Genomic DNA, 25,786 nt, shown 5'->3' with positions numbered 1-25,786 from the left:
AAAACGCCTTCTGTATATTGTTCAGACGTGTAATAGTTTCAGTTCACAAGCTATATACGACTGGGGCGTTTTAAAGCTTTACACAAGCGACAGCACCCTGTATTTATCATCCTGCGACTTCTCCTCTCCGCATAATACTCAGAGATTCAGTCACATGGAAACGTACAGATCCAACTTACTCTTTACCTGCAGGACACTGTTCATTCTCATGGAAGTAACTTCCCTTCATCTGCCTTTTCTTCTACTGATGGACCCACTCAGGTCGCCTCTGATTGTCTGCTCTGGCGATAACCCTGCAGTAATGCTCCGTACCTCGCTTTCTGGTTTATTTCTCTCGACTCACAGTTGCTGGATCAGCTTTAACTTCACCAGCTTGCTAAACTGTGATTGTACCAATTTACATCTCTACCAGCAGCGTAGGAAAGTGCCAGTTCCTCAAAATATTAACAATGCTTCACCCCGGGTGGTAAAGTTTTAAATGATGCTCACTGCCTTTGTTTGCACTTTCTGTCAGTGAATTTTTTTTTCCCCTGAGCAATTATTTTTCTGATAACAAAACAGGAAAGCTTTTTGTTATCAAACCAACAGCAGGGCTTGCCCTGCCTCTTCCACCCCGTCTATATCTGGGGAGGACCCCACTTCGGGGCCCAAATCACTCAAGCCTGGGAGCTGCCAGGACCGTCCCCTGCCTCCCACCTCTCTCCTGCACCTGCCTGAGTCCTGTTCATACTGCGATAGCTCTAAAAAGACATATCTGGGAACTTCCCTGGCGGTCCAGTGGCTAATACCTTGAGCTCCCAACCCCAGGGGTCCCAGTTCAATCCCTGGTCAGGGACTTAGATCCCACAAGCCATAACTACAAGTTCCCATGCTACAACTAAAGCTCCCACTTGCTACAACTAAGACCCAGCACAGCCAAATAAACAAAAATGGAAAAATAAAAATAAGTAAATAAATGTTTTAAGGTATTGGAAGAAAAAATATAAATGAAAAATAATTTTAGAAATAAAAAAAGCATATTTTGTGTTTTTATTTGCTTTTCTCCCCAGCTCTTCTACAAGCCCTATGAAGGCAAGAAGTGTACCACCACCGCCCTACCACCCAACCTCTATAATTGTGAGACTGTTACTCCTGGCACAAAACAGATGCTGCAAAGCACACAGAGACCCACAGAGTGGAGACTGTTCTTCCCTTTATGCAACCGAGAAACAGCTCCAAGAACTTACCCCAGCCACACTCCTACATGGAGGACAGAAACTCAAGTCGAGCCTCCTCACTTTGGACTCCCCTTGCTGGGCAACATGACTCACCTAGGGTCACAGGTCTGTGAGTCTGAGATGTACCAGAATCGGGGAACCCAGTGCCTGCTCCCCCTGTGACGGCAGTCTGGGCTGATGGCAGCCCCCCATTGCTGGGCTCTTTGGAATGGACCAGCCACTTGCTCTGCCTACAGATGCTTCTACTCTGGGCAGGATTTATTAATTCCTGGTAGATGTCAGCTACAAGTCCTGGGCAGCCTGCCTAATCTCTGGAGTTACTTAAAATCTCTGTCATTTTTGCAAAAGTGAATGTTTGGGCAATTTATTTCACACGTCCTTGTCAATAGAGACACTCTGGGGCCCTCGTTCCGGCATCATGTCTCATTGTTTCAGGCTGATATGTGCCGCATGGGTCTCCAACACATTATCACCATAATTGTTTTCTCTTGCCGTGGAAATGGTGCTTTGATACAAGGGAAGGGTGACAGGACCACGCGGTGCTGGCGCTGGGATTCCACAATTATCGCTTGTGAAAGGGAGGCTGCTATCAAAGCAGCCACAGGAGAGCATCTCGGGGCCACCTCTCGGAGTCAGAAAATTTGAAACATATATTTCACAAATGCGCTCTGCACTGTAAACCTTTCTGCATAATGCATGAGATTTGATTTAATGTCGTTGTTAATTCTGGTGTTCACAGTGGTGTGCTCTTAAGGGAGCCATCATTTTTTTTATTTCAGATTTTTTTTTTTCTTTTCCAGGCAGCACAACTCTGAGGCTGTTTTCATGTTGTTCTGAAGTGTTTGAGAACAAAACGCCTTCTTGGGGGCGAGAGGTGCAGATGCCAGCTGTGCTTCCAGAGGCCGGGGGGCCGGCGATGGGTTTGCCTTGGGCTCGGAACTGAACCCTTCGGGATCGGGGAGCCCACTCAGGCTGGTCCGAGCCCCACCCCCCACCCCCTCGTGCCTGACTGTGGTTGGCTGGATCTGGAAGGTTGTGTTTTTAAAAAAAGAAAAAAAGGATATACGAGAAAAGAAACAGAGCTTTGTAGGGTAATAGAAAAGAAACAATAATACTTTTCAAGTTGTCTAAGAGCACCGTTCTGGCTGTGCTTGGCTGTGAGAGGGAAATCTGGAAGGAACAGCAAAGATGGGTAAGGAAGGATGGAGGGAAAGAAAAAAAGAAGGTGAAAGTTGCTCAGTCATGTCCGACTCTTTGCGACCCCATGGACTGTATGTAGCCCACCAGGCTCCTCTGTCCATGGGACTCTCCAGGGAAGAGTACTGGAGTGGGTTGCCATTTCCTGCTCCAGGGGATCTGCCCAACCCAGGGATCGAACTCGAGTCTCCCGCATTGCAGGCGGACGCTTTTCTGTCTGAGCCATGAGGGAGTGGGGGGCCAGACCAGAACCAGGAGTGGGGATGTGGAGAGACGGGTGAGAAACAGGGGCTAGGAAGAGACGGGCTATGCTGCTCAGATCAGCGGGCCCTGGGGTGCTCCTGGAGCCCAGGACACGGGGCCGGAACCTGGGGCCATGAGGGAACAGGCTGCGGCCGCCCAGCTCGGGGAGGCTGGCATGGAGCGAGCACGGGCTGCAGCCTCTGGAGTCCACCCGGAGCGGAAGGCCGCCGGGCTCGGAAGGCCTGAACTTCCGCTGCTTTTGTGAACATTCGCCATCTACTTAGGGTGACTGCAGCTGCTGCAGAGGTGTGCCCAGGGCTGGGTGTGGGCTGGGGAGGTCACCTGGGTGACCAAGACCTGTTTTAAGACCAAAGATGTAGATGATTCTGTCCGGCCAGGAAGTGTCCAAAATACAGTTTGGCAGCAGACAAACCTTTTTTTCCTCCAGTTTTATTAAGAACTAACTGATATACATCATGAAGCTTTTTCCTTTCTTTTCTAAATTTCATTTTTAATTAGAGGATAATTGTGTGTGTAAATGTCACTTAGTCGTGTCTGACCCTTTGCAACCCCAAGGACTGTATGGTCCACGGAATTCTCCAGGCCAGAATACTGGAGTGGGTAGCCTCTCCCTTCCTCAGGGGAACTTCCCAGCCCAGGGATCAAACCCAGGTCTCCTGCATTGCGGGTGGATTCTTTTACCAACTGAGTCACACGGGAAGCCTTTGAGGATAATTACTTCACAATATTGTGAGGATTTCCGCCATACATCAGCAGGAATCGGCCACAGGCATACGTATGTCCCCTCCCTCTTGAACCCTCGTCCCACCCACTGGGTAAGTTTAAGGCATGTAGCCTGTGGGTCTGATGTACATGTATCGTGAAATGACTATTATAATAGTTTCAGTTGACATTCATCATCTCATATAGACACAATAAAAAGAAAACAATTTCTCCGTGTAATGAGAACGCGTAGTATCTAGTCATTAAATTGTTAGTTATATTCCTAGCATTATTTATCTTACGGCTGAGGTTTGTAACTTTTGATCACTGTCTTCCAATTCCTCCTTCCCCACCTCCTGCCTCTGGTAATCACAAATCTGATCTCTTTTTCTATGACACTGGTGGTTTTTGTTTGGTTTCTGTTCTATATGTTAAATGGGATCATAGGACTTTTTCCTTCCTCTGCCTGACTTACTTCACTTAGCACAGCATCCTCAGCGTCCATCCACGTCGTCAAAAGTGGTAGGCTTTCCTAGTTTCTACAGCTAAATAATCCTCCACTGTGCACACGGTCACAGCTTCCGGGTCCTTTCATCCACCAAAGAGCACACAGGTGGTTTCCAAGCCTTGGCTGTTGCCAGCACTGGGCAGACAAACCCTGATGTCCACATGGGATCGTTCAAATGTGTTCAGACAGGAAGCCGGGCCAGGAGGTTGGATCTGATCAGACCTGCGGTGGAGCTGATTCAGTCTCAGGTCTCGTGGTTTCTGAGCCGGTGTCCTGGCAGCTGGAGGGGAGTGTGGAGTGTGAACACTCCCCTCCACTGTAAGGTGGGGAGACTGAGGCCCGGACCCCTCTCTTTGGCCCCCTCAGCACAGGGCTGCACAGATCCGAATCCCTGCTCTGCCACACGCAAGCTGTGTGACTTAGAGTAAGTTCCTTTACCTCTCTGGTCCTCCAGGTCCTCGTCTGTAGATGAGAAATGAGATGATCGGAGCAGCCCCACCTGCCCCAGGTTGGGGAGGGACTTCACCAGGGAGGACTAATCCCCCCGGCCTCTCTCCCCGCCCCCTTGCCCCTCCCGTGGGAAGAGGAGGGAACATTATGACCATGGAAATCAGAGGCCTGGAGCCAACTGCCTGCAGAACACATGGCCTCTGGCCCCTGTCCTTCCCAGGCTCAGCGATCTGGCGGTGTTTATCGAAATCAGGGTGACTAGTTAGCGAGCGCCCTTGGCCACAGACAGAGCACAGGCAGGCAGGGCCCTGGCCAGCTCAAAGCAGACACTTTGACCCCCAAAGCGGCTCCTGAGTCTGCCTTTTCCTCAATGTTTTCAGTCTGAGTAGGGAGAGGGCTGTTACTTAAAGCCGCTCAAGCCCCAACCATGAATGCCCACCTGGCTGGGCTCCACCAGGAGGCAGAGGCAGGTGGGAGGTGTTTCTGCAGCAGCCCCCACACCGCAGGGACCAGTGAGGACGGCAAAGTCTCCTCCCGGCATGTGGCCCGCGTGGCCGTGTGTCGTCCTCAGAGCCCCATGGGAGGGACCCGGCGCAGCCCCTGACCATGTCCGTGTGGTGGCCGTCCCAGCGCAGGTCGGAAAAGAACTTCCAGACACGGAGCATTGCAGAACGGAGTGAGTTCATTAAGAACAAAGAGCAGAGACAATGTGGGCACTGCGAGCACGGCAGGCCGAGCTCTTGACCCATCAGGGAGAGCTGACGGGATGCTGTCCGAATCGCGGGCCGGCTCCAGGGAGAGCCGACACTTTCGTGAGTTGTTCAGTCGCTCAGTCGTGTCTGACTCTTTGTGATCCATGGACTATAGCACGCCAGGCTTCCCTGCTCTTCACTATCTCGCTGAGTTTGCTCAAACTCATGTCCATCGAGTTGGTGATGCTACCCAACCATCTCATCCTCTGTCGTCCCCTTCTCCTCCTGCCCTCAGTCTTTCCCAGCATCAGGGTCTTTTCCAATGAGTCGGCTCCTCATATCAGGTGGCCAAAGTGTTGGAGTTTCAGCTTCAGCATCAGTCCTTCCAGTGAATATTTAGGACTGATTTCCTTTAGGATGGACTGGTTGGATCTCCTTGCATCCAAGGGACTCTCAAGAGTCTTCTCCAACACCACAGTTCAAAAGCATCAATTCTGCAGTGCTCAACTTTCTTTATAGTTCAACTCTCACATCCATACATGACTACTGGAAAAACCATAGCTCTGACTAGATGGACCTTTGTTGGCAAAGTGATGTCTCTGCTTTTTAATACACTGTCTAGGTTTGTCACAGCTTTTGTGGGTTAGTAGCCAATTTTTATAGCCTCAAGACAAAGAAAATTCCTGCTGGAAGGGTGCTATTAGGTGATTGGTTAGGGGCTATAGGGTGAGCACAGGTGGGCATTTTTGCCTAACTTGGGGTCAGAAAACCAGCTGGTGATGATCAGGGGGCTTTTGGCAGCAGTTACAAAGGGGCTAAGTCTGTTCTAGAGGTGACCTTGGTTCTGGGCTCTGTGTCTGTGGTCTTGGTGCAAGGCCTCACACCTGTGACCTTGGACTGGGACTCCACAGCCCATCCTGCTGGGGCTGGGCCTACCTCTCCCGAGGAGGACGTGCTGTGTCAGTGGGAGGGTCTCTTCTCCAGCACCTGCCACCAGCTCCCCCTCCTCCGCCCCAGAAGCCACAGGAGGACCAATGTCCTCCTCACCTGAATGGCCGGGACTTGGGGACGCTGTGCTCTGGCCTGGACACGACATGGAACCTGCGTCAGAGAAACGAGAGGATGCTCCCCTGCTCTCAGTCTGCTGGATCCTTGAAACGAGGTGTCACCCACTCATTGCTGGGCGCTGGGAGACGGCTCAGTGGGCACACGTCCCCTCTATTACAGAGACGAGGACAAGCTGGGAGATGGCTCAGTGGGCACACGTCCCCTCCCTTACAGAGATGAGGACAGGCAGGCAGGCGACCGCAGCCACGGGTGAGTGGAGTGAATGCAGAGGTGAGAAGAGGCAGGAGGTGAGCACGGCTCCCACACCCTCCGCATTCAGGAAGTAGCCCCAGGTGTCCATGGGATTTCCCAGGCAAGAATACTAGAGCGGGTTGCCGTGCCCTCCTCCAGGGGGTCTTCCCGACCCAGGGACTGAACTCACAGCTCTGGTGTCACCTGCATTGGCAGGAAGGCTCGTCACCACTAGCTCCACCTGGGAAGATAAAGTGAAAGTGTTAGCTGCTCACTTGTGTCTAAGTCTCTGCGATCCCATGAACAGTAGCCCGCCAGGCTCCTCTGTCCATGGGATTCTCCAGGCAAGAATACTGGGGTGGGCTTCCATTCCTTCTCCAGGGGGTCTTCCCCACCCAGGGATGGAACGCAGCTCTCCTGTTTTGTGCAGACTCTTTACTGTCTGAGCCACCAGGAAAGCCTTCCTCACAGAGTAGTTAAAGTTAAATGAGGTCACGAGTGCGGGGCGGGCCCGACAGGTCGTGTGTCCTTACGGGAAGAGACACCAGAGAGCTGGCCCTTCTAGCTCCTGAGGACAGAGAGGAGGTGGCCGTCTGCACGTCAGGGGGAGCGCCCTCACCAGAAGTAAAGCCTGCTGGCACGCTGACCCTGGGTTTCTGGCCTCCACAACGGCAAGAAAAGAAGGGCCTGTTGCTGAAACCCTGGCAAGCGGTGTATGTTGTAGGGCTCTGCCCACACTGACCCACCGGGCACCAGCTCTCCTTTGTTGGGAGCCCACCGGTGCCCGCGCCGGACACAGCGCCCGTCCCGGGTGAGACCACGGCTTGGCCAATCAGGGACACTGGGGGCTCTTTGCTGGGAACGTGGAGCCGTGACTTTTCAGGGCTCCTCACTGTATGGGGCGCTGGGAACACAGGACCGGCCCGTAACGCCCAGGGCAGGACACGTCCTGCAGCCCTCGGGCAGCCGACGGCCCCGTTTCTCCCCCTCCTCTTATCCGCACCCTTTGCCCTTCCGCTGCGACCCTGGCCTTGGCCCGGAGGCCAGCTCTGGCCGACAGGGTGTGAGCGTTAGTGGCGCCACCCAAGCTTGGGGGCCGCTGTGCTAGTGCTGCTTGGGCTCGGCTCGTGTCCAGGGAACGCGCGCCCATTCATCAAATGGAAACACAGCGCCTGTGGGAGGGCGGAGCCTCCCCAGCCACCCTGGTGCCTGATACCTGCCAAGCAAGTCCTGAAGCGACCAGAGCTGCCCGCTGACCCACCGACTCGCAGGCAGTGACCAGAGGCCGCTGCTCTAAGGCACTGGGTCTACACGGTTTGTCACGTGGCATCGCGGCAGCAGGAGATGCCTGGTACCAGGCCCAGCCACCACATTCCCATTTTCAGGAGGCCCGGCCGAGTCCTGATCCTAACAGATCCATCATCTTGCCTGCAACTACCCAACAAGAGGGGCTGACGAATCAGAACCACAGAATTTTCACTGGAGGGAGGGTCGGTTCCCTAGAAGATCGTTTAATGGCAAGTTTACAAAACACAGATGCAGAGACCACCACTGACATTTCCAACCCTAGAGGGGTCTCCAGGCCGTGGTCAGGGGACGCGGAGGGAGCGGGGGTCTGGCGAGGCTGGAGGCGGGTCTGTCTCCTGCAGTGCCCCCAGCGGGGACGGAGCCTCTGGCGCGGGGACCGCCCTGCTCGCCCGCCTGGGCCCCGCGCTCCTCTCGGCCGCTGAAGACCTTATCGTAGTACTCAATCAGCAGCTCGGTGAATAGGTTCAGAGGCACGAGGGCACTCAGGGAGGAGGCCCCCTGGGACGGCCAGATCAGATTCAGCCCGAAGACGCAGGCCAGGTTGGAGCTGTTCATTTTGTTCGAGATGCTCTCCCGGGACACCTGGGGTGAGAACACGGTGGAGACAGAAGAGGTGTGACTCTGCGCCCGGAGGAGGGCTGCAGTCGCCCGTCTGTAAAACAGAAGGGATGGGCCTTGACGCCCCGGAGGCCCACTGGCTCTGGCCTCTTAATCTCCTTCCAGAATGTCTGCAGTATCCCCACCACATCCCATCCCAGCCTCCTCCTCCACTCCCAGGACTCAGGGGGTGGGGCCCTGGCACCATGGGTACAGAGTGGGGCCCTGGCCTGCAGGTGCTCTTGTAGGGTTAACGAGAGAGTGTAGGGAATTTGCCTCCCCAAAGGGGCTGTCCCCTCATCTCGGCCAACACTTAGAGCAACTCCAGGGTGGGGAGAGGAGACATTTCTACTGTCTTAGGGCCCTCGGTGTGTGGCTCATGGTGCAGCAGGCCCAGGACACTTCCTGCTCAGGCCTCACACCGGCTGCAGACTCTAAGCATCCTTGGTCTGGGCACACAACCCCCCTACCCTGTCTGCACCCCACCCTGTGACCTGCTGGGCAGAGGTGTGGCCCAGTCAGGCCTTGTAGGAGGCCCTTTGGGCCCAGACTGGGCTCCAGGGTCAAGGGAGGTGAGAACCCAGGCCTGGTCTGCCTGGGCACTGGCTTGGCCCCCTCACCTCGTGCAGGAAGCCCATGAGGTAGCTGAGGATGGCGTAGTTGTGTTCTGGAAGGTTCTGCAGGATTTGGCGGCAGCAGGTCACCCGCAGGCTGCTCTCCACACCTGCCACGGCCCAAGGATCCTTCCTGAGCGTCCCCTTCCTGCATCCCATCCCTCCGAGGACGGGCAGGGGCGTGGGGAGGTGGGGACAGGCTGCCCCACGCCTGGGCCTTGGGTCCCACTTCCCAAGGAAGCTCTGCTCCGAGCTCTGCCCACTTCTTCACCTCGGGCACCGCGACTGCTCCCCGCCATGACCCCTGGGAGCCATATCACCTTATGGATGGGATGGTCGGTACAAACTACAGGCCGAGGGCCAGGAAAGCTTTATTGGCGCAGACCCACATCCGTTCATTTGTCCATGGCTGCTTTTGCATGGTGGCTGAGTCTGGCACACACAGCCTAAAATAGTTACTATCTGACTCTACAGAAGCACACCGACCCTGCTCCGGACTAACTCAACCTGTTTCCCATCCACAGCTCAGGGCCCCACACCCAGCGGGGTCTGGAAGCAGCCAAGCAACCAAGCGCCCCCAGTGGCCCCCCACCACATACCCCACTGAGCTCCATAAACTGCGAGTGCAGACGTGCTACTCAACACACATTCGCCCAGCTCCCGCTGCTGACACACACGTGCACACACAGACACACCTTGAGCTCCCAGCACCCTAAACCTCCTCCCACTAAGCCTTGGGCACGGTGACTGTGGACTAACACAGCCTCTGCTGAAAGATGCAGAGTTCCCTGCTGTGAACGTTCTTGTTGGTTTTTCAACAGAAGTCATTCTTCCATGAACTCAAGTGGTTGCCGGGTAATTTGAGCAGACTAGGAATTCCCTTGGAGTTATTATTTCCGAGGAACCAACAAGTCTCATTGCCCTGGATCTCTGCTTTCCAGACTCGACATCTTTCTAAGAGCTGTGGTCCCAGAACAGATATGTAGCATTGTCCACCCCTGGGTTTTACTATGGTTCCTTGAAGAAAGAAGGAAGTGAGCAGGAAGGAGCAGCTCGCTGTCACAAAGCCACCATGAACCAAGCGCTTACCGTGTGCCAGGAATCATGCCAAGCAGTGTATGACCTTTCATTCTCAAAGCAACCCCGATTTTATGCAGACGAGGAAAGTGAGCTCAGAGAGGTTCAGTGACCTGCCCAAGGTCGCACAGTTAATGTGTGCTGAAGCCCAGACTAGAGTCCCATTCTGTTCAGCTATGAGTTGGTGCTCTAAACCTTGCTATACCTTGGCGACTATCCCTATGGCAGTTGGCTTTTTTTCCTGGACACCACAGGCCACCTGGGCAGCCCATTTCCTCCAGAGCATTCTCTGCAAGGACTTCTTGCCTCACTCCAAGAAGACACACACCCCACCTGGGCAGGGTTGCCGATACAATAGAGGATATCCAGTTCAATGTGAATTGAAGATAAACAGCAAATTCTTTTTTAGTGCAGGTATATCCTGTTCAATATTTGGAACATACTTATTCTAAAGAGTTTAGTATACTTATTTACACATAGATACATGCTTATACTAAGAGTTCATTATTTACCTGAAATTCATATTTGACTGGACATCCTGTGTTTTTTAAAAGCTGAATCTGGCAGCCCTATGCCTGAGTCACAATTCAGTCAAGCTGAGTTGTTGAATGACAGCCGACAGGGTCCATAGCCTTCAGAATAGCTAAGCTGACAGAAAGATAGGCAGCTATTAAAAAGAATGAGTAGAGGTGCAAATGAAGAGGAAAGAAGTAGCTCATAATTGCAAACTTTCCACAGGAACTGCTCTAAGATGGGGCCAGGCAGCTCTGTCTATCACCAGGTTTTGGCTGGAATGAGAAGTACTTTCTCGGGCAGGATTTTGTTTGGGTTGTAGTCACCGTCCTAGGGGTACAGCCTCGAGCCACTAACTCTCATTGTTAGAAACGATCAGAGTGCCTGTTCAAATCTCTTCGTGTGTGGGGGGGGGGCGGGGCAGGGAGGAAGTTGGGGCTCGGCTGTGTCTATGGCTTGACACCTACCAGGAGCCAAATCCAGTTTTGGGAGAACACTGGGGGAAGAGGTCATCCCATTGAAAGCATTGAAAGCAACAATGTTTGATTACGCTGCTTTCCCAGCATCCTCCAGCATCTCTGACATGCCCTCGTTGTTGTTTACTTGCTAAGTTGTGTCTGAGTCTTTACGACCCCATGGACTGTAGCCTGCCAGGCTCCTCTGTCCATGAGATTCTCCAGGCAAGAATACTGGGGTGGGTTGCCAATTCCTTCTCCAGGGGGAAGATCCTCCTAGCCTAGGGAATGAACCACGTCTCCCGCATTTGCAGGTGGATTCTTTACTACTGAGCCACTTAGGAAGCCCTGACGTGCCCTCACTGGCTGTTAGGAGTGATCAGCGCCACGGCCCTCGGTGCACCTGGTCCATTCCAGAACGCCGGCATCACCATGCCCGAGAGCTGCAGCTCACATCACATCTCCCCAGCATTCTCCACCAATCTGGGGAGACTCTCTCCTCAAACTCTAGTCAGGCTTTGTTGAGTTCTTTTATTAACAAAGCCTCTGGTTTCAGGCTTCTTTTTGTCTCTGCACTGTCCAGCTTTATGAAGAGCCGTAAGTTAGTGTAACGGGAACCTTGATCACCCTTGCCATCTGATGGGTCCTCATCCCCCCATCCCCCACCCTCTAGGGGATGTTGGGCCGCCTGGTCTGCTGGTAGCAAGGGTCCTGTTGGATCAGTGTAGTCAGAATGCGGCCCCCGCCTACCCCCAAGCCTGTTTCCTCCGAGTAACCTTCCATCCACAGACCGCCCGCCCGCCAGCTCCTCGGCTGTAAAGCTCCTCCGGCTTGCAGTATTTGGGGTTGAGCCCAGTCTGCCTCCCCGCTGCAACGGTCCCTACACCTCTCACGGTGCCCCCCTGCCCCACGACGGGTGCCTCACTGTGCTCTCTCAAGGGCCATGCATAGCTTTTTCTGTAACAGCAGGCGGGGGTGGCTACCCCTCTTTCTAGACGAGGAAATTGAGGTGCTAGAAGTAGAGACCCTGTGGAACAGTGCAGGGGGGTGCACTCTGACCGGGGCAATGCACCCCAGATTCAGAGATGCCCTCCGAGACCGTGCCTCTGGGCCCAGGGGCATCTGATAACCCCTGACCCCGTGTCCCCCAACCATGGGCAGGGCTGGCCTGGCCGAGGCTGGCGGGGGTCCGGGAGGGACAGCCCCTCTCCTGGCCTGCAGCGCCGGAGGGAAACAGCAGGAGGCCGAGCAGCCCCACCCCCACCCACCTGGCCTTCGGCTGGCACCCTGGGCACCCCTGGCCAGCACCCCGGCGCGTACATACTGGTGATCTCGAGGATCTGCTCGTAGGCCTCGAAGGTCAGCAGCGGCTGGGGCAGCTCCCGCAGGAAGGTCTTCAGGATCACGGCTGGGAGGTGGATGTCCCCGTAGTCATCGAAGTTCACAGGCTTCCCTGGACACACAAGGGCGAGCGTCTGAGTTCCGACGCTGGGCTGGGGACTCCAGCTGCAGAGCAGGCTCGGGCCTGAAATGGCTTGAAACCTCCTGAGGGGAGGAGCCCGACACCAGGACACAGCACTGTCACGCCCTGCCGATGGTGTCACCTGCCCTCCCCTGCCTCTCACGGCACCCGGCAGAGGCTGGGGACACTGGGCTTTTAATGAATTAATTTGGCACCACCGGGTCTTCGTTGCAGCATGCGGGCGGGGTCTTTGATCTTTGTTGCGGCACATGGGATCTCGCTCCCTGACCAGGGATTGAACCCAGGCCCCCGTATGAGGAGTGCAGAGTCTTTGCCACTGGACCGCCATGGAAATTTCAGGGGTACACTATTGATTCTCTGCCATATGACCCAGTCCCGCCTGGACAAGAGCATCCTGAGGTCAGGCCCGGCTTCTGCTGTCCCCAGGCTTGAGAGGGGAGGCTTGGGGTCCAGGCACAGACTCACCAGGGCAGCTGTCCCCCAAGTCTGGGCTATTCTGGGGTCAGGGGTGGGGGGAGCTCCGCTGGCTAGAGTGTGGGCTCTGTGGCCTCAGAGGCCCCTGTGAGGCTGGCTGGGTGGGAGACTGACAGGGAGGGTCTTGGGGAGCCACTCACCTTGGTTGTAGAGCCGCTGGATCTCACGGACCGTCTGGACACTGGCTGATCTCCGGAACAGGCCCTCGGTGTGGAGTCCTGTGGGGAGTCTCCAGGCATCTCACAGGGCCCAGCATCTGAGGTTTCTGGAACGTTCCGTGACTCTCCCTTCCCACGCATCCCCCCACCGCGGCTGGCAGGGAACACTCTCCAGCCTGGCTCATCTTCTCCCCGCTAGCCCCACACCCACCTTTGTTTATTCCTCTTAAATCAAACCTTTTCCGTACTCCCTAGTCCCCCCGACTCCCCACCTCTGTGGCCCCAGAAAGGGAGAGTGGAAGAGGCTGACGCTTCAGGCAGACAGCTGGGGTCTGCCCAACAACGCTGCCTCGGGCCAGCTGTGTGACCTCAGAGAAAGCGCTCAGCCTCTCTGAGCCTCAGCTGCCTCCTCTGCCAAGTAAGCCAGGAGCGCCTGCCTCCAAGGGCTGCGGGAAGGATGAACGGGGGTAACGCATGGCCCCAGCGCAGCCCCCAGGACGCCCCCAAACATGCTGCTCCTCTTTCTCCCCAGTGTCTAGAGCCGACCTGGCCTATATGGCAGCCACTAGCTGCCCATGGTGGTTTACATTTGTGCAATTAAAATTAAATCAAGTAGAAAAATCAAGTTACCCTGGCTCGGCACACGAGCCACACACGCAGTGCTCCGTTGGACGACGGCCACATATGGCCAGTGGCTACCGTCCTGGACAGTGCAGACAAAGAGCATGTCCACGTTCACCAGGACAACACCGGGCCCCAGACCCCCATGCTCGCCGCTCACCCCCTCCCGTCTCTTTCCATGCTGAAGTTGGGTGAGCTATTTGACACCTACATCCAAACCTCATCGGCTCTGGCACAGAGGTCTTCCTGTCTCCATCAGTGATGGGAGAGCTGCCTGCGAACCCATACCACAGACCTACGGGTCTGCCTACTGCTGCCCAGCTCTCCTGCCCAGCGCCCCCCGCCCGCCCCTCTAAGCCCTCTGTCCAGCCCCCACCGGCTCCACGCTCCTTCCTACCTTCACCCTCTGCACCTGCTGTTCCCCTTGCCTAGGGGCCCCTCCTCTCTTTCTTGCTGAGTGACTGTAATAGGCAGAATTCTGACATGGCCCCCAGGCTCCTGGGCCCTGGGGTCCCACGTACTCATTCAAACACTAATCTAGATGCTGGAGTGGAGGGGCTCTGCAGAGGGAATTCAGGTCCAACGTAGCCGAGCTGAAGGTACGGAGATTATCTAGGGTGGGTCTGGCCTAATCAGGTGAGCATCATAAGAGGGACCCAGGTTCCTCCTGGCAACACAGACTCAAAGCATGTGGGGCAAGGATTTGAGGTGTGGGGGTTTCTCCAGGGGGAGGTCACACAGCAAAGAAAGCAGGCTGCCTCTAGGAACAGAAAGAGACCCCTGGCTGACAGCCAGCAAAGACGCAGGCAACTTGGATCTACAACCGCAAGAACTGAACTTGACTGACGCACTGGATGTGCATGGACGTGGAGTCTTGCCCAGAGCCTCCAGAAAAGAGCACAGCCTGGCCGGCACCTTGAGTTGAGCCCGGTGAGACCCTGAGCAGAAAACCCAACCCCTGTGGCCAGACTTCTGACCTCAGACATTATAATACATTTTAAGCTCCTAAATCTGTGGCTATTTGTTACGCAGCCGCCCGCGTGTCAGAGCTCAGGTTCCCCTGACCTCTATGACCGGCTCACCCCTGTCGTGTCAGTCTGTAGCTGTCACAGCTACAGCCCCCGGAAGGGACACAGGCTGTGTGTTGCGGTCACCATGACAACCCGAGAGCCTAGACGAATACACGTTTAATCCACATATTCTTCATCAAACGCAGAGTGAGTTCCTACTATGGGCTGTTTGTTTTGTTAAGTTTTTTTTTTTTTTAATAAGGGAATTAATACATTTTTTTTAAAAAAGGAAAACTCCCTTCCACAGTTTCTATGAAACTTTTCTATCCACAAGTTTTTTTGTCCATTCCTGAAACACATAACGGAAAGGGCAGTATTGCTAATGACAGAGCAGGAATGTCGAAGGAGACAGAGCGCCAAGTGGCCAACCACAGGCCCTGTAGCCCGAGAGCCGCGGCCTCAGAGAGCTTTGGGCGCCGTGAGTGGGCAGTTCCTGGGACGTACTGGGAGCCACCCCAGGGACCCCGCTCCCCTCTGATGCACGGACCGCCACAGCTGCTGCATCTGAGTCTGCTGGGGACCACCCCGCGCTGGCAGCCCTTTCTCTCGAGAATGGTCTTCCTCCCGTTAGGGTAAAAGACACCTCCGTGCACCTTTCCTGTGGATCTGAGCTCTAGCCTCCGGAGTCTAGGAGGAGCCACAAGGCTCACCCCCAAGTCACTGAGCACACCCACCCCACTGGCAATGTGTCTACAAACCAAGCGTGTCTCTCGTGATAAAGGACCAGAGGTGTGTGGAGCACCACGCACATCACCTCACTTAGGCTCCACGGCAACCCCGTGCACCAGGCGCTGTTATTACCCCACTGGACAGATGAGGAAACAGAGGCCCAGAGAAGGAAGGTGACTCGCCTGAGGCCACACAGCTAGCACGCAGCGGAGCCAGGGTTCAAACCAGAGAGGCCAGGAGGCTGGAGCCACTGTGCCCGGGCCTGCCCATCCCGGTCACCCCCCCGGGCCCAGGTTCCAGCTCCTCCCATCCTCTGGCCTGTGCGGCGCTCAGGATCCCAGAGAGGCCTCCAGGAGACGAGTCCCTGGCACCCCTCACGTCCCCTGGCTGGAGCCAGCTCTTACTCACCTTTCTCTCTCAGGTATGTCACTGTGTATCTCAGCACCGGGGGGATGAGTTCACCTTGATTTTTGTCTTTTAGGCTGAGGGGAGAGAAAAGAGGGCAACAGTCACCTGGGTGTGATAGGTGATCGTGATAAGCACAGGGTCCTCACCACACCTATGAGAAAACATGGGCCCGAAGCGCCATACAGGGAGAGAAAGCGGCAGCCTGGGCCCCAGGGAGGCAAGTGGTCTGGCGGCCAAGAGAGGCAGAAATAATAGAAATGACAGTGCATTATCCGAGCGCTCCCCCAGAAGGGTGCACATGTTACGGAGGAGATCTGCGGTTGGCGAGGGCTCCACATGGGGCAACTTCTTGCTGGGTTTTGAGGGACGAGTAGGAGCTTGCAGAGGACAAAAGAGGAAAGGGCATTCCAGGCAGAAGGAAACACACAGAAGAAGGCCCAGAGGTGTGAGAAGATCTGGCCGTGAAAGCAGAACCAGGAGACCGAATCAATCAAAAGAGACGCTGTGTGAAAACCAAGGATGTTGCCTCGGACAGGCTGTTAACAGTCTCTCAAGTAGTAATTTGATACAGAGATTCAGGAAACTTTAAATGCTTTAAAGACAGGGAAACTTTAAAACACAGGTACAATCATACGAATGGCCCTTCCAGCCCCATCTCCCCACACCCCTACTCAAGTGGCAGTCAGAAATTTGAAGCCAGAGCTGCCTACACTGACCCATTCTACAGACCCCTGGGCTCCCTCTAAACATGTTTGTTTCTCTCTTTCCTCAGCTGCTGGATTTTCTTGCCCAAAAGGCAGCATATTTGAGAGACTGGGCTACATTGGGCCAGGCTCCTCTGTCCATGGGTTCTCCAGGCAAGAAGACTGCAGTGGGTTGCCATTTCCTCCTCCAGGGGATCTTCCCAACCCAGGGATCAAACCCAGCCTCCTGCACTGCAGGCGGTTTCTTTACCGTCTGAGCCACCAGGAAGCCCCAGCTAGACTGAGGGGCCAGGGCTCTGAAGTCAGACCTTCCTGGCTGGGATCCTGCCCTGACACTTTTTAACTGAGCAGAATATGTTTTGCTGTTCCTAGGATGCCCATTCTTTAAATTTCAGTGGGGTTAGTTGACTGATGTGCTGCTCAAGCTTGCTGTGGGCTTGTTCCATCACCTATACAGAGCAGGGTACTAGGGTCTCCTACCAGGATTGTGTATCTGCTTCTTTGGTGCCCCCAGATTTTGTTGCATGTATTTTAAAGCTGTTACTAGTGAATAAACTTTTAAGATTAACTTGTTTATTATTACAAAACATTCCTTGTTACCCCACAGAAATCAGGATACACCACAAAACGGTTGTTGTTTGAAGCTAGGTTCTGGGGGAACTTATGACGCAGCCACAGATTAGGGGAAAACATGGTCACAAGCGGACAGAGCCGGGACTCAGACCCACGAGTCTGAGCCTAGAGCCCTCGCTCTGAAATATTATCTACTCAGTTTCCATTGTACTTTTGTTGGCCCCAGTCAGATGGGAGATGGACACTGGGAAAGTCCAGGTGACCAGCTCGAGGTCCCAAAGCCAAGAGATGGCAGAGCTGGAGGCAAGGCGGCCATGACCCAGACCCATGCTCCTTCAGTAGCAATTCACTGGGGAGATATGATATCCGTCCTGCTTTCCATTTTCCTCTGAGATTTACAGAGGACCTAAACATGAACACATGGGCTTTCCAGGTGGTGCTGGCGGTAAGGAATCCATCTGCCAATGTAGGAGACACAACAGACGTGGGTTCAATCCTGGGCCGGGAAGATCCCCTGGAGGAGGAAATGGCACCCTACTCCAGTATTCTTGCCTGGAGAATTCCATGGGCAGAGGAGCCTCATGGGCTACAGTCCATGCGGCCGCGAAGAGCTGGACACGACTGGGTGACGGAGCACACGCACGGGCACAAGGAGGACCACGTCACCAGCAGAGACAGGCCTCTGCAGGCCCTGATAGCCGCAGAAAGCTGGGTTTACTGCTGATTTCACTTCTACTGAAGCTTGTCCCACCAGGATTCCAAACGATAGTCCAGTTGGCAAACGGGCCCGGGGGATGGTCTCTGCTTTCATGAGGTCATGCTACCGTAGGAATGCAAGCTGGACACTCCCCACCCCTTCCCTGACTTGATTCCCTGTGTGTCCCCTCTGAGTGGGAGGACGAGGCTTGGGGCCCAAGTAGTGTCCAGGAGGTGTCCCTGCTGCACCCCGGGGAGGAGTGGGTGGATGGGTCCTTTTCTCCCAGGACATTCCAAAGCTGCAGGCGCTCTTCCTCCTCCGTTTACTTTGGGAACCACACAGATCTGCAGAAGTCCTAGGAAATGGGTGACCCGCAGCCTGTCTCTGAGCCTCCCCAGCCTCCCCACATGAGAAAGAGACTTGCCGGCCACCTCCCTCCAGGGAGGGCTTCAAGTCAAAACAGTGAACGACGGGAAAAGCTGTAAGCTGTAAGTCAAAGACACTGATAATTAAAATCACTGCAATGCTGAGAGCTGGGTGACATCCCAGGCCAGACACAGAGGGCCCATTTCACGGATGGAGACCTGGATCCAGTGTGCTTATGAATAGACACGGAATCCTCAACAAAATATCAGCCATGCAAATTCAGCAACATATGAAAAGATTATACACCATGAACACATGTGATCTATCCTCAGACTACAAGGTTTGTTCAACACATGCAAATCAGTCAGTGTAACATCACATTAACGGAATAAAGGGCAGAAGTCATGCGATGCTCTCAACAGAGCAAAAAAAAAGGTCTGACAAAATCTAACACCCTTTCATGAAAGAAAAAAAAAAAAAAAAAAACATTCAACAGAGTCGCCACAGAAGGGATTTTCCTCAACCTGATTGAGGGAATCTATGAAAAACTAGCTTCCTACTTAATGATAAAGAGACTGAAAGCTCCCCTCTAAGATCAGGAACAAAACAGGGGTGACCGTGCTCGTCTATTCAACACTTCTATTCAACACTGTACTGGAGGCATAGCCAGTGCAATCAGGCAAGACAGGGAAATAAAAGGCACCCAAGTTGGAAAAGGATAAGTATAACTATCTCTATTTGCAGATGGTGTGATCTTAGACGTGGAAAATACTAAGAAAAAAATTCACCAAAAAAATCTATTAGAATAAATGAGTTCAACTAGATTGCAGGAGGTAGAATCAGCATACAAAAATCAGTTGTATTTCTATACACTAGCAATGAACAATTAAAAATGAAATTAAGAAGCAATTTGATTTACAATAGCATCACGAAGAATAAAAACTAAATAAATTTAATAAAAAAGTACAGAACTGCTACATGGAAAACTATAAAACATTTTTGAAAGAAATTTAAAGATTCAAATAAATGGTAAGATATCCTTGCTTTTGAATTGGAAAGAACCTGCCTGTCAATGCAGGGGACATAAGAGACTCCGGTTGGATCCTTGGGTTGGGAAGATCCCCTGGAGGAGGGCATGGCAACTCGCTCCAGTATTCTTACCTGGAGAATCCCATGGACAGAGGAACCTGGTGGGCTACAGTCCATGCAGTCACATAGAGTTGGACACTACTGAAGCAACTTAGCATGTAGTACACTATTAAAATGGCAATAGCCCCCAAATTGGCCTACTGACACAGCACAGTCCCTATTGAAATTCCAATTGCTTTTTTTTGCAGAAATTGACAAGCCGATTCTAAAATTAGTAAAGAAATTCAAGGGACTCAGAAGAGCTGAAATAATCTTGAAAAAGAAAAGCAAAACTGGAAGAATCACACTTCCCAATTGCAAAACTTACTATAAATCTACAATAAAGATCATGTAACACCAGCTTACAAATCAATGGAATAGAATCAAGAGTCCAGAAATATACCCTCATCTGTTCAGTTCAGTTCAGTCGTTCAGTCGTGTCCAACTCTTTGCAACCCCATGAATCGCAGCATGCCAGGCCTCCCTGTCCATCACCAACTCCCGGAGTTCACCCAAACTCAGGTCCATTGAGTCGGTGATGCCATCCAGCCATCTCATCCTCGGTCATCCCCTTTTCCTCCTGCCCCCAATCCCTCCCAGCATCAGAGTCTTTTCCAATGAGTCAACTCTTTGCATGAGGTGGCCAAAGTACTGGAGTTTCAGCTTCAGCATCAGTCCTTCCAAAGAACACCCAGGAGTGATCTCCTTCAGAATGGACTGGTTGCATCTCCTTGCAGTCCAAGGGACTCTCAAGAGTCTTCTCCAACACCAAAGTTCAAAAGCATCAATTCTTCGATGCTCAGCTTTCTTCACAATCCAACTCTCACATCCATACATGACTACTGGAAAAACCATAGCCTTGACTACGTGGACCTTTGCTGGCAAAGTAATGTCTCTGCTTTTCAATATGTAGTCTAGGTTGGTCATAACTTTCATGGTCAATTAGTTCCTTACAAGGGTGTCAAGGCAATTCCATGGGGGCAAGAATAGTCTTCTCAACAGATGCTTCTTGCCTGTGTGGAGTATCAGGGAAGGCTTTCTGGAGGAGCGGATCAGAAGAGGGAATAAGAGCAGGCGATGAACTGGGCAGCAGGAACTGCTCACATTGTCTGCATCCTATTAGGGCCCCGTGGCCCTGAAGGGTACAGAGAGCAGGGTTTCACCTATGGTTAGAGGGGAAGAGGCGAGGGTGAGAAGTTACATCACAAGCTTGCCTTCCCAGAGCTGGTAAAGGCTAGAGCTGGGATGCGACCTGCCTCCCTCCCCCACCACCCCAGAGGCCCCTCCCCTTTTCCATTGCTTCACAACTGCCCAGTTCAGGGCTGTTTCCATTGTCCCTCTTCAGGCATGGCAGGCAGGCAAAGACTTCTTGAATCTCTGACTTCCCCTTAATATATTAACTTAATTAGCTCGTGCTAAGGTGATAGCGTTCTGTTGTGTGTTTTTGAACGTAACTCAGCGAATTAACACTTGTGAATAGGATCTGCTTATGAATTTTAATGACTTTCATTCATTCACAGTCCAAACAAATTACATATTTGGTGCTTTATTTAATATGTTTATTGCCATTTTATTACAGTCATTTGCAATGAAACAGCATAAAATATTAATTTAAAGGGGCAATCGCATGGATTAGCTCTCAAAGTGGCACATGCAGAATGGTTTTCAGAGGTTGCCCAACGATAGTCACCATTCCCTAAAGATGTAACGAACTGACAGGAAGAGCAACAACTGGTTCTGGAGCGGGGCTGGACCACAGCCTTTACACCAGGTATCCCCTGCATCTGCTGGCAGCTCCAGGCTGAAATGCTGCATCAGCACCTTCCAAAAGGCACCTGCTCGAAACACAAGGCCAAGGTGCCCTGGTGAACTTCATAGGCTGAGCAGTACCCAAATCACAAAGACCTCACACACACACACACACACACACACACACACACACACACATTGTACTCAAGCAGATGGCTTCAGAAGTCCACAAGTTGGGTGAGTTTTGCTTTTTGTTTTTCATTTTTAAAGCTTTGTTAGATGATAAGGAGACTTCCCTGGTAGCTCAGACAGTATAAAGAATCCACGTGCAATGCAGGAGACCTGGGTTCAATCCCTGGGCCAGGAAGATCCCCTGAAGGAGGGCATGTACAACTCAGTTGTGTGTGACTCTGTGATCTGATGGACTGTAGCCTGCCAGGCTCCTCCATCCGTGGAATTTTCCAGGCAAGAATACCGGAGTGGGTTGCCATTTCCATCTTCCACGTCACAGCAGGCGTGTTCCAGGTCTTGCCTTCCTGAGGGCAGTTAGGGGTTGGTGGGGGCCACACCAGCACATCTTTACAATGTTTAAAAGTGGAAAAGGAAGTGCTGTTCGCTGAACTTTGCTCCAGATGTATTTATGGAGGTCGTATATGAACATACGGTATATTCACTTTTGTTGTCTAGTTGCTGAGTCGTGTCCAACACTTCGCGACCCCACGGACTGCAGCATGCCAGGCTTCCCTGTCCTTCACCGTCTCCCGAATTGGCTCAGACTCACGTGCATCGAGTTGGTGACGCCACCTAACCATCTCATTCTCTGCCGCCCTCTTCTCTTTTGCCTTCAACCTTTCCCGGTCACTAAGTGCTCACAAACACCCGAGTCGAGGGAGCGCTGCTGGGTGTGTGTCTGACTGAGGGGGCGCTGACACCCTGCCACCCGGGGCCACCCTGTCCACCGGGCAGCGAGCGGCCACCTGAGCTGAAAGCAGTTCCAGGCAAATGAGACGATAAATCCGGTGCCTCATCTGCCCTGCTCAACCGCCAGTGGACAGTACGGACCATGGCTGCGACTGTAGAAAGTTCTGGAAAACAACAGTCCCTTTCGGCTGCTGGGTCACACCCAAGGCGCCACTTCCGCCTCCTTACCCGGCCTGGGCCCTGCCCAGAGCCTCCTCACCTCCTGACCTTTCAGTGTCTTAACATCCAGCATGGCCCTTAAAGATCACGGGATCTTTATACACAGACCGATCACACGGCATGTTTCTAACAAGAAACAACTAACAGACGAAACCGGGCAGACTGCTCCCCGGATCCACCACCCTCCAGGCCCTGGTTTTCCTACATGTCATGCGGCTCAGACCCAACTGCCCCACGGGGCTCGTACGGTTTAAACAGCCCCTTCGTCTTCCATCATGTCAGCTGCCTCACACCTGGCCAGGTGCCGGAGACAGAGGCTAGGAGGAGAACTCTTCGCCTCTGAGCAGGGCAAAGAGCCTGAGGGGCTCCTCCCGGCGCCTGCTCAGATCGGGACTGCAACGGAGGGAGGCCTTACACGCAGTCTAGAGGATCAGGGAGGGTTTCCTGCAAGAGGTACCACTATGATGAGTCTTAGAATGGACAAAGCTGGCCTCGGTGGGGGCCCAGAATCCTTTCTAAGGAGTAAAGATTGACGATCACATCATGCAGAAACTCGCTGATTTTAGAAATAAGGAAACAAGCTGAGAGGGGGCGTGAGCTCAAGGTTCATGTGGCCAACAAAGGTGAGACAGGCAGGACGGGAAGGATACACCGCGGGAGCAATAGTCCTTACAGCCGGGTGGCTGAGCCCCATGGGGGTTCACTCCCCACTCGGGCAGCCCCACGCCCTGGGCGTCAGTGGGAGGGGCTCTGTGGTCACCCAAGAACGCGGGCCAGCCAGATGCCGTCTCCACCCCGCCTCCGTCACCACAAGAGACCAGCTACGAACCAGCCACTAAAGTTCCCTCCAGGACGTGACCTGCCCCGCGGCCACTCCTGTCTCCTTGGCCAGAGCAAAGCACGTGGCCAAGCCTCACGTGGAAAGTGATGGGAGGCGTCTGGGCCACGGTCTGGGGATACAGAACCAGAATTGCCCACTGAGCAGTGATGAGGAAAACTGAGGCAAGGACCCCACCACCCCCACCCCCAGCTCCCCCCGGCCCATGGCTGGGTGCTCTGCACACAAGCACACAGACACACACAGTGGTGGGCACTCTGGCCTCGTGACAAGCTCACAGGTCAGTTTCCCCAAAGGCTTAAGCTCGGCTGCAGAGGCTGAGGACTGGGGAGAATCCCACCACCACTGGCACACGGATGCATCCCAGGCAACAAGGCAGACCCCGTCCCCGCTCACTTACTATTGCAGACTGACGCCGAATTGCTGGGTGGGCAGAGGGGGCCGTGGCGGGGGCGTCTTGGTGGGAGGGGGCAGCCTGCCGGCGTGCAGGTTCCGAAGTTCCTCGTCGTATCTGTGGCCACAACAGAAGCTCAGCTGTCAGCTGGCAGGGGTGCAGCCTCAGGCCCCAAGGCAATATCGAGTCACACGTCCCACAAGCATCTTCATCCCTTTGAAGACTCATCATAGCAGTACCTCCTCCAGGAAGCCTTCCCTGATGCTCTAGGGAGCATCTCAGGTCACACGCCCCTCAAGCATCTGCAGGATGGCACCCTGGGCGTCCCATCCTTCCAGGCCCATATCTCAGTCTTGCACACTCACACACAGACACACACACTCTCACAAGCCCCTGTGGCCATGGGCATTCACACAAAAGCCAGCAAGAGAAATCCAACCTCTAGCAAACAGCCATCCTCTCCTGCCAACCCCTAGCCAACACTTTACCCACGTGTCTAACCGAGAGCTTCCCTCTGCTGGAAAGGGACTCTTCCCTGGGCTCTCGATCTAGACAATGGTCCCTTCAAAACTCACTTCAGGAGTCACCTCCTCCGGGAAGCCTCCTCTGATATTCCCTCCTCACAAGTCTCCTCCCCAGCTTGGTTCAGCACCTCTTTCGGGGACTCATGGCCCCATTACCTGAGAGTGTCCTGAGGGTGGACACACTCTCTACGGAGCTCTATATCCCCAGTGCCTGCCACAGGACTTGGGGCCCATAGGGAGGGAGCTACCTCCATTCCCCCTGCAGGGCTTCCTCAAAGGAGCCCCCCCAGAGAGCGGGATGCAAACGGCAGAAGGGCATGGGGCAGGGCTCAGAGACTGGGCTCCATCTGAGCTGACAGAGGGGCCCGGGGCTGACCACACACCTTCCTGGGCTCCCTCCCGCAACCAGAGCCCCTGTCGGAGAAGGGGACCGCTGCCTAGAAAACAAAGCAGCAGACCCATCAGCTAGGCTTCCAGCCAGAAGCACCGGGCCGGCGGTTCTGAGGACACCTGCTCCAGGCCTGGGAGTGTTTCACGCCACACACGCATCATCCACACACCCCAAAAGTCCCCCTCATCCTCCGCTCCAAAGCGAAACTGGCCGACACCACAGCAGCAAACAGCAGTTACCAGTGCGGCTTATTTGTTTAATCAGTTTTGGAGCGGCGGCTGAGAGAAACATCTCATCTGCATGTGTACACAGTCATCCCCGCCTCGCCTCTCTGAGTCAGCAGTCAGCATCTTTTACCACGCGCATCCTTGTGGAGGCAGCGGATTCAGGAACCGGATCTGGCTGAGCACACGAATGGAAATGGAAATGAAGCTTTCAATGTGAGGGGAGGCTGGGGCGGGCGGATGTGGAGGGCACAGCGGTCTCACTCACCGCAGAACCTCCCGGGGGATGCTCAGCTGGTCGTATTTGAGGTGTTCACGGAGCTCGCTCAGATAGTTGAAATAGGTGACTTTTTTCCCAAACTTGTGACTAAGAAAGAAAAAAGACAGAAGAAAATTAAAAAAAAAAAAAAAAAAGATTAGGAGGCAGGAAAGAGGCCGGGGGGCCTGCAAGAGCGGGGTGGCGCCGGGAGCCCTGGAGCAAACAGCGCTGGCGTGTTTCATGCTGAAGAAGCGTAAACGCTGACACCACCTAAACGCAGAGCAGAGCAGAAGCAGCGCACATCCGGCAGATGCTCTGCTTTCATCAGACCTCAGATGCACCCGGGCCGCCGGAGAGCCTCAGCAGCATAAAGACCAGCATCTGCCTCCAGGGTGAGCGGCCGGGAACCTGCAGGCCACACGCAGAAGGGGTCCCGGCGCCTGGCTTCTGGGGTCGGCGGTGGCTTCGGCTTCAAACATCCCACCGGGCTTCTCTCTATGAAGCGGGAGTCACATCCCCGCGACTGTGGGACCAAGCAAGACGCCCTCCGATTTCCGTTCAGGATGGTCACTCTTGGGGCGCACGATAGCCTGAGCACGATGACGCAGACAAGCCCTGACCGGAGCCACTCGCCTCCCCTCGAAGTGGGGTTCCCTGCTGCAAAGAGTGGGGATGTCTACATGAACCAGCCCACTGTCTGATGCCTGGTGGACGTCGCGGCCTGGGACCATTACTAATAACAAGACTCAGGACTTCCCTGGGTGGTTCAGGGTTAAGACGTTGAGCTTCCACTGCAGGGGGCCCCAGTTCGATCCCCGGGTCAGGAACTAAGATCCCACACGCCTCGTGGCTTGGGGGAAAAAAAAAAGTTTTAAAATTAAAAAAAATATATATTGGACTTCTCTGGTGGCTCAGTGGTAAAGAATCCACCTGCTGATGCGGGAGACATGGGTTCAGTCCCTAATCTGGGAGGAACCCACATGCCTTAGAGCGACTAGGCCCGGCGCCACAACTATTGAGTCT

At 53.9% G+C, this 25,786-nt stretch overlaps 1 protein-coding gene across 5 annotated transcripts in view; it reads right to left on the bottom strand.

The window, feature by feature from the left end:
* Window positions 1-3,165: 3,165 nt before the first annotated feature.
* The window catches only part of ARHGAP8 (Rho GTPase activating protein 8), a 57,645-nt gene continuing 35,024 nt past the window's right edge, over window positions 3,166-25,786 (bottom strand). For 4 of the 5 annotated variants that reach the window (XM_060414292.1, XM_027968195.3, XM_027968196.3 and 1 more), the window contains 7 exons: window positions 24,773-24,871; window positions 23,372-23,482; window positions 15,777-15,850; window positions 12,991-13,068; window positions 12,218-12,346; window positions 8,855-8,958; window positions 7,821-8,219 (listed from right to left, as the gene is read on the bottom strand). In XM_060414292.1, the coding sequence (XP_060270275.1) occupies window positions 7,896-8,219; window positions 8,855-8,958; window positions 12,218-12,346; window positions 12,991-13,068; window positions 15,777-15,850; window positions 23,372-23,482; window positions 24,773-24,871 (919 nt within the window). In that variant the 3' untranslated portion in view covers window positions 7,821-7,895. Of the gene's footprint in view, window positions 6,571-7,820; window positions 8,220-8,854; window positions 8,959-12,217; window positions 12,347-12,990; window positions 13,069-15,776; window positions 15,851-23,371; window positions 23,483-24,772; window positions 24,872-25,786 lie in introns of those variants that run through there. The other variant, XM_060414291.1, reaches the window with a different exon arrangement.

Source organism: Ovis aries, chromosome 3 (assembly GCF_016772045.2).
Source record: "Ovis aries strain OAR_USU_Benz2616 breed Rambouillet chromosome 3, ARS-UI_Ramb_v3.0, whole genome shotgun sequence".
Classification (NCBI taxonomy): domain Eukaryota; kingdom Metazoa; phylum Chordata; class Mammalia; order Artiodactyla; family Bovidae; genus Ovis; species Ovis aries.
Note: the sequence above shows the minus strand (reverse complement) of the source record. Positions and strands in the feature narration are given on the sequence as shown.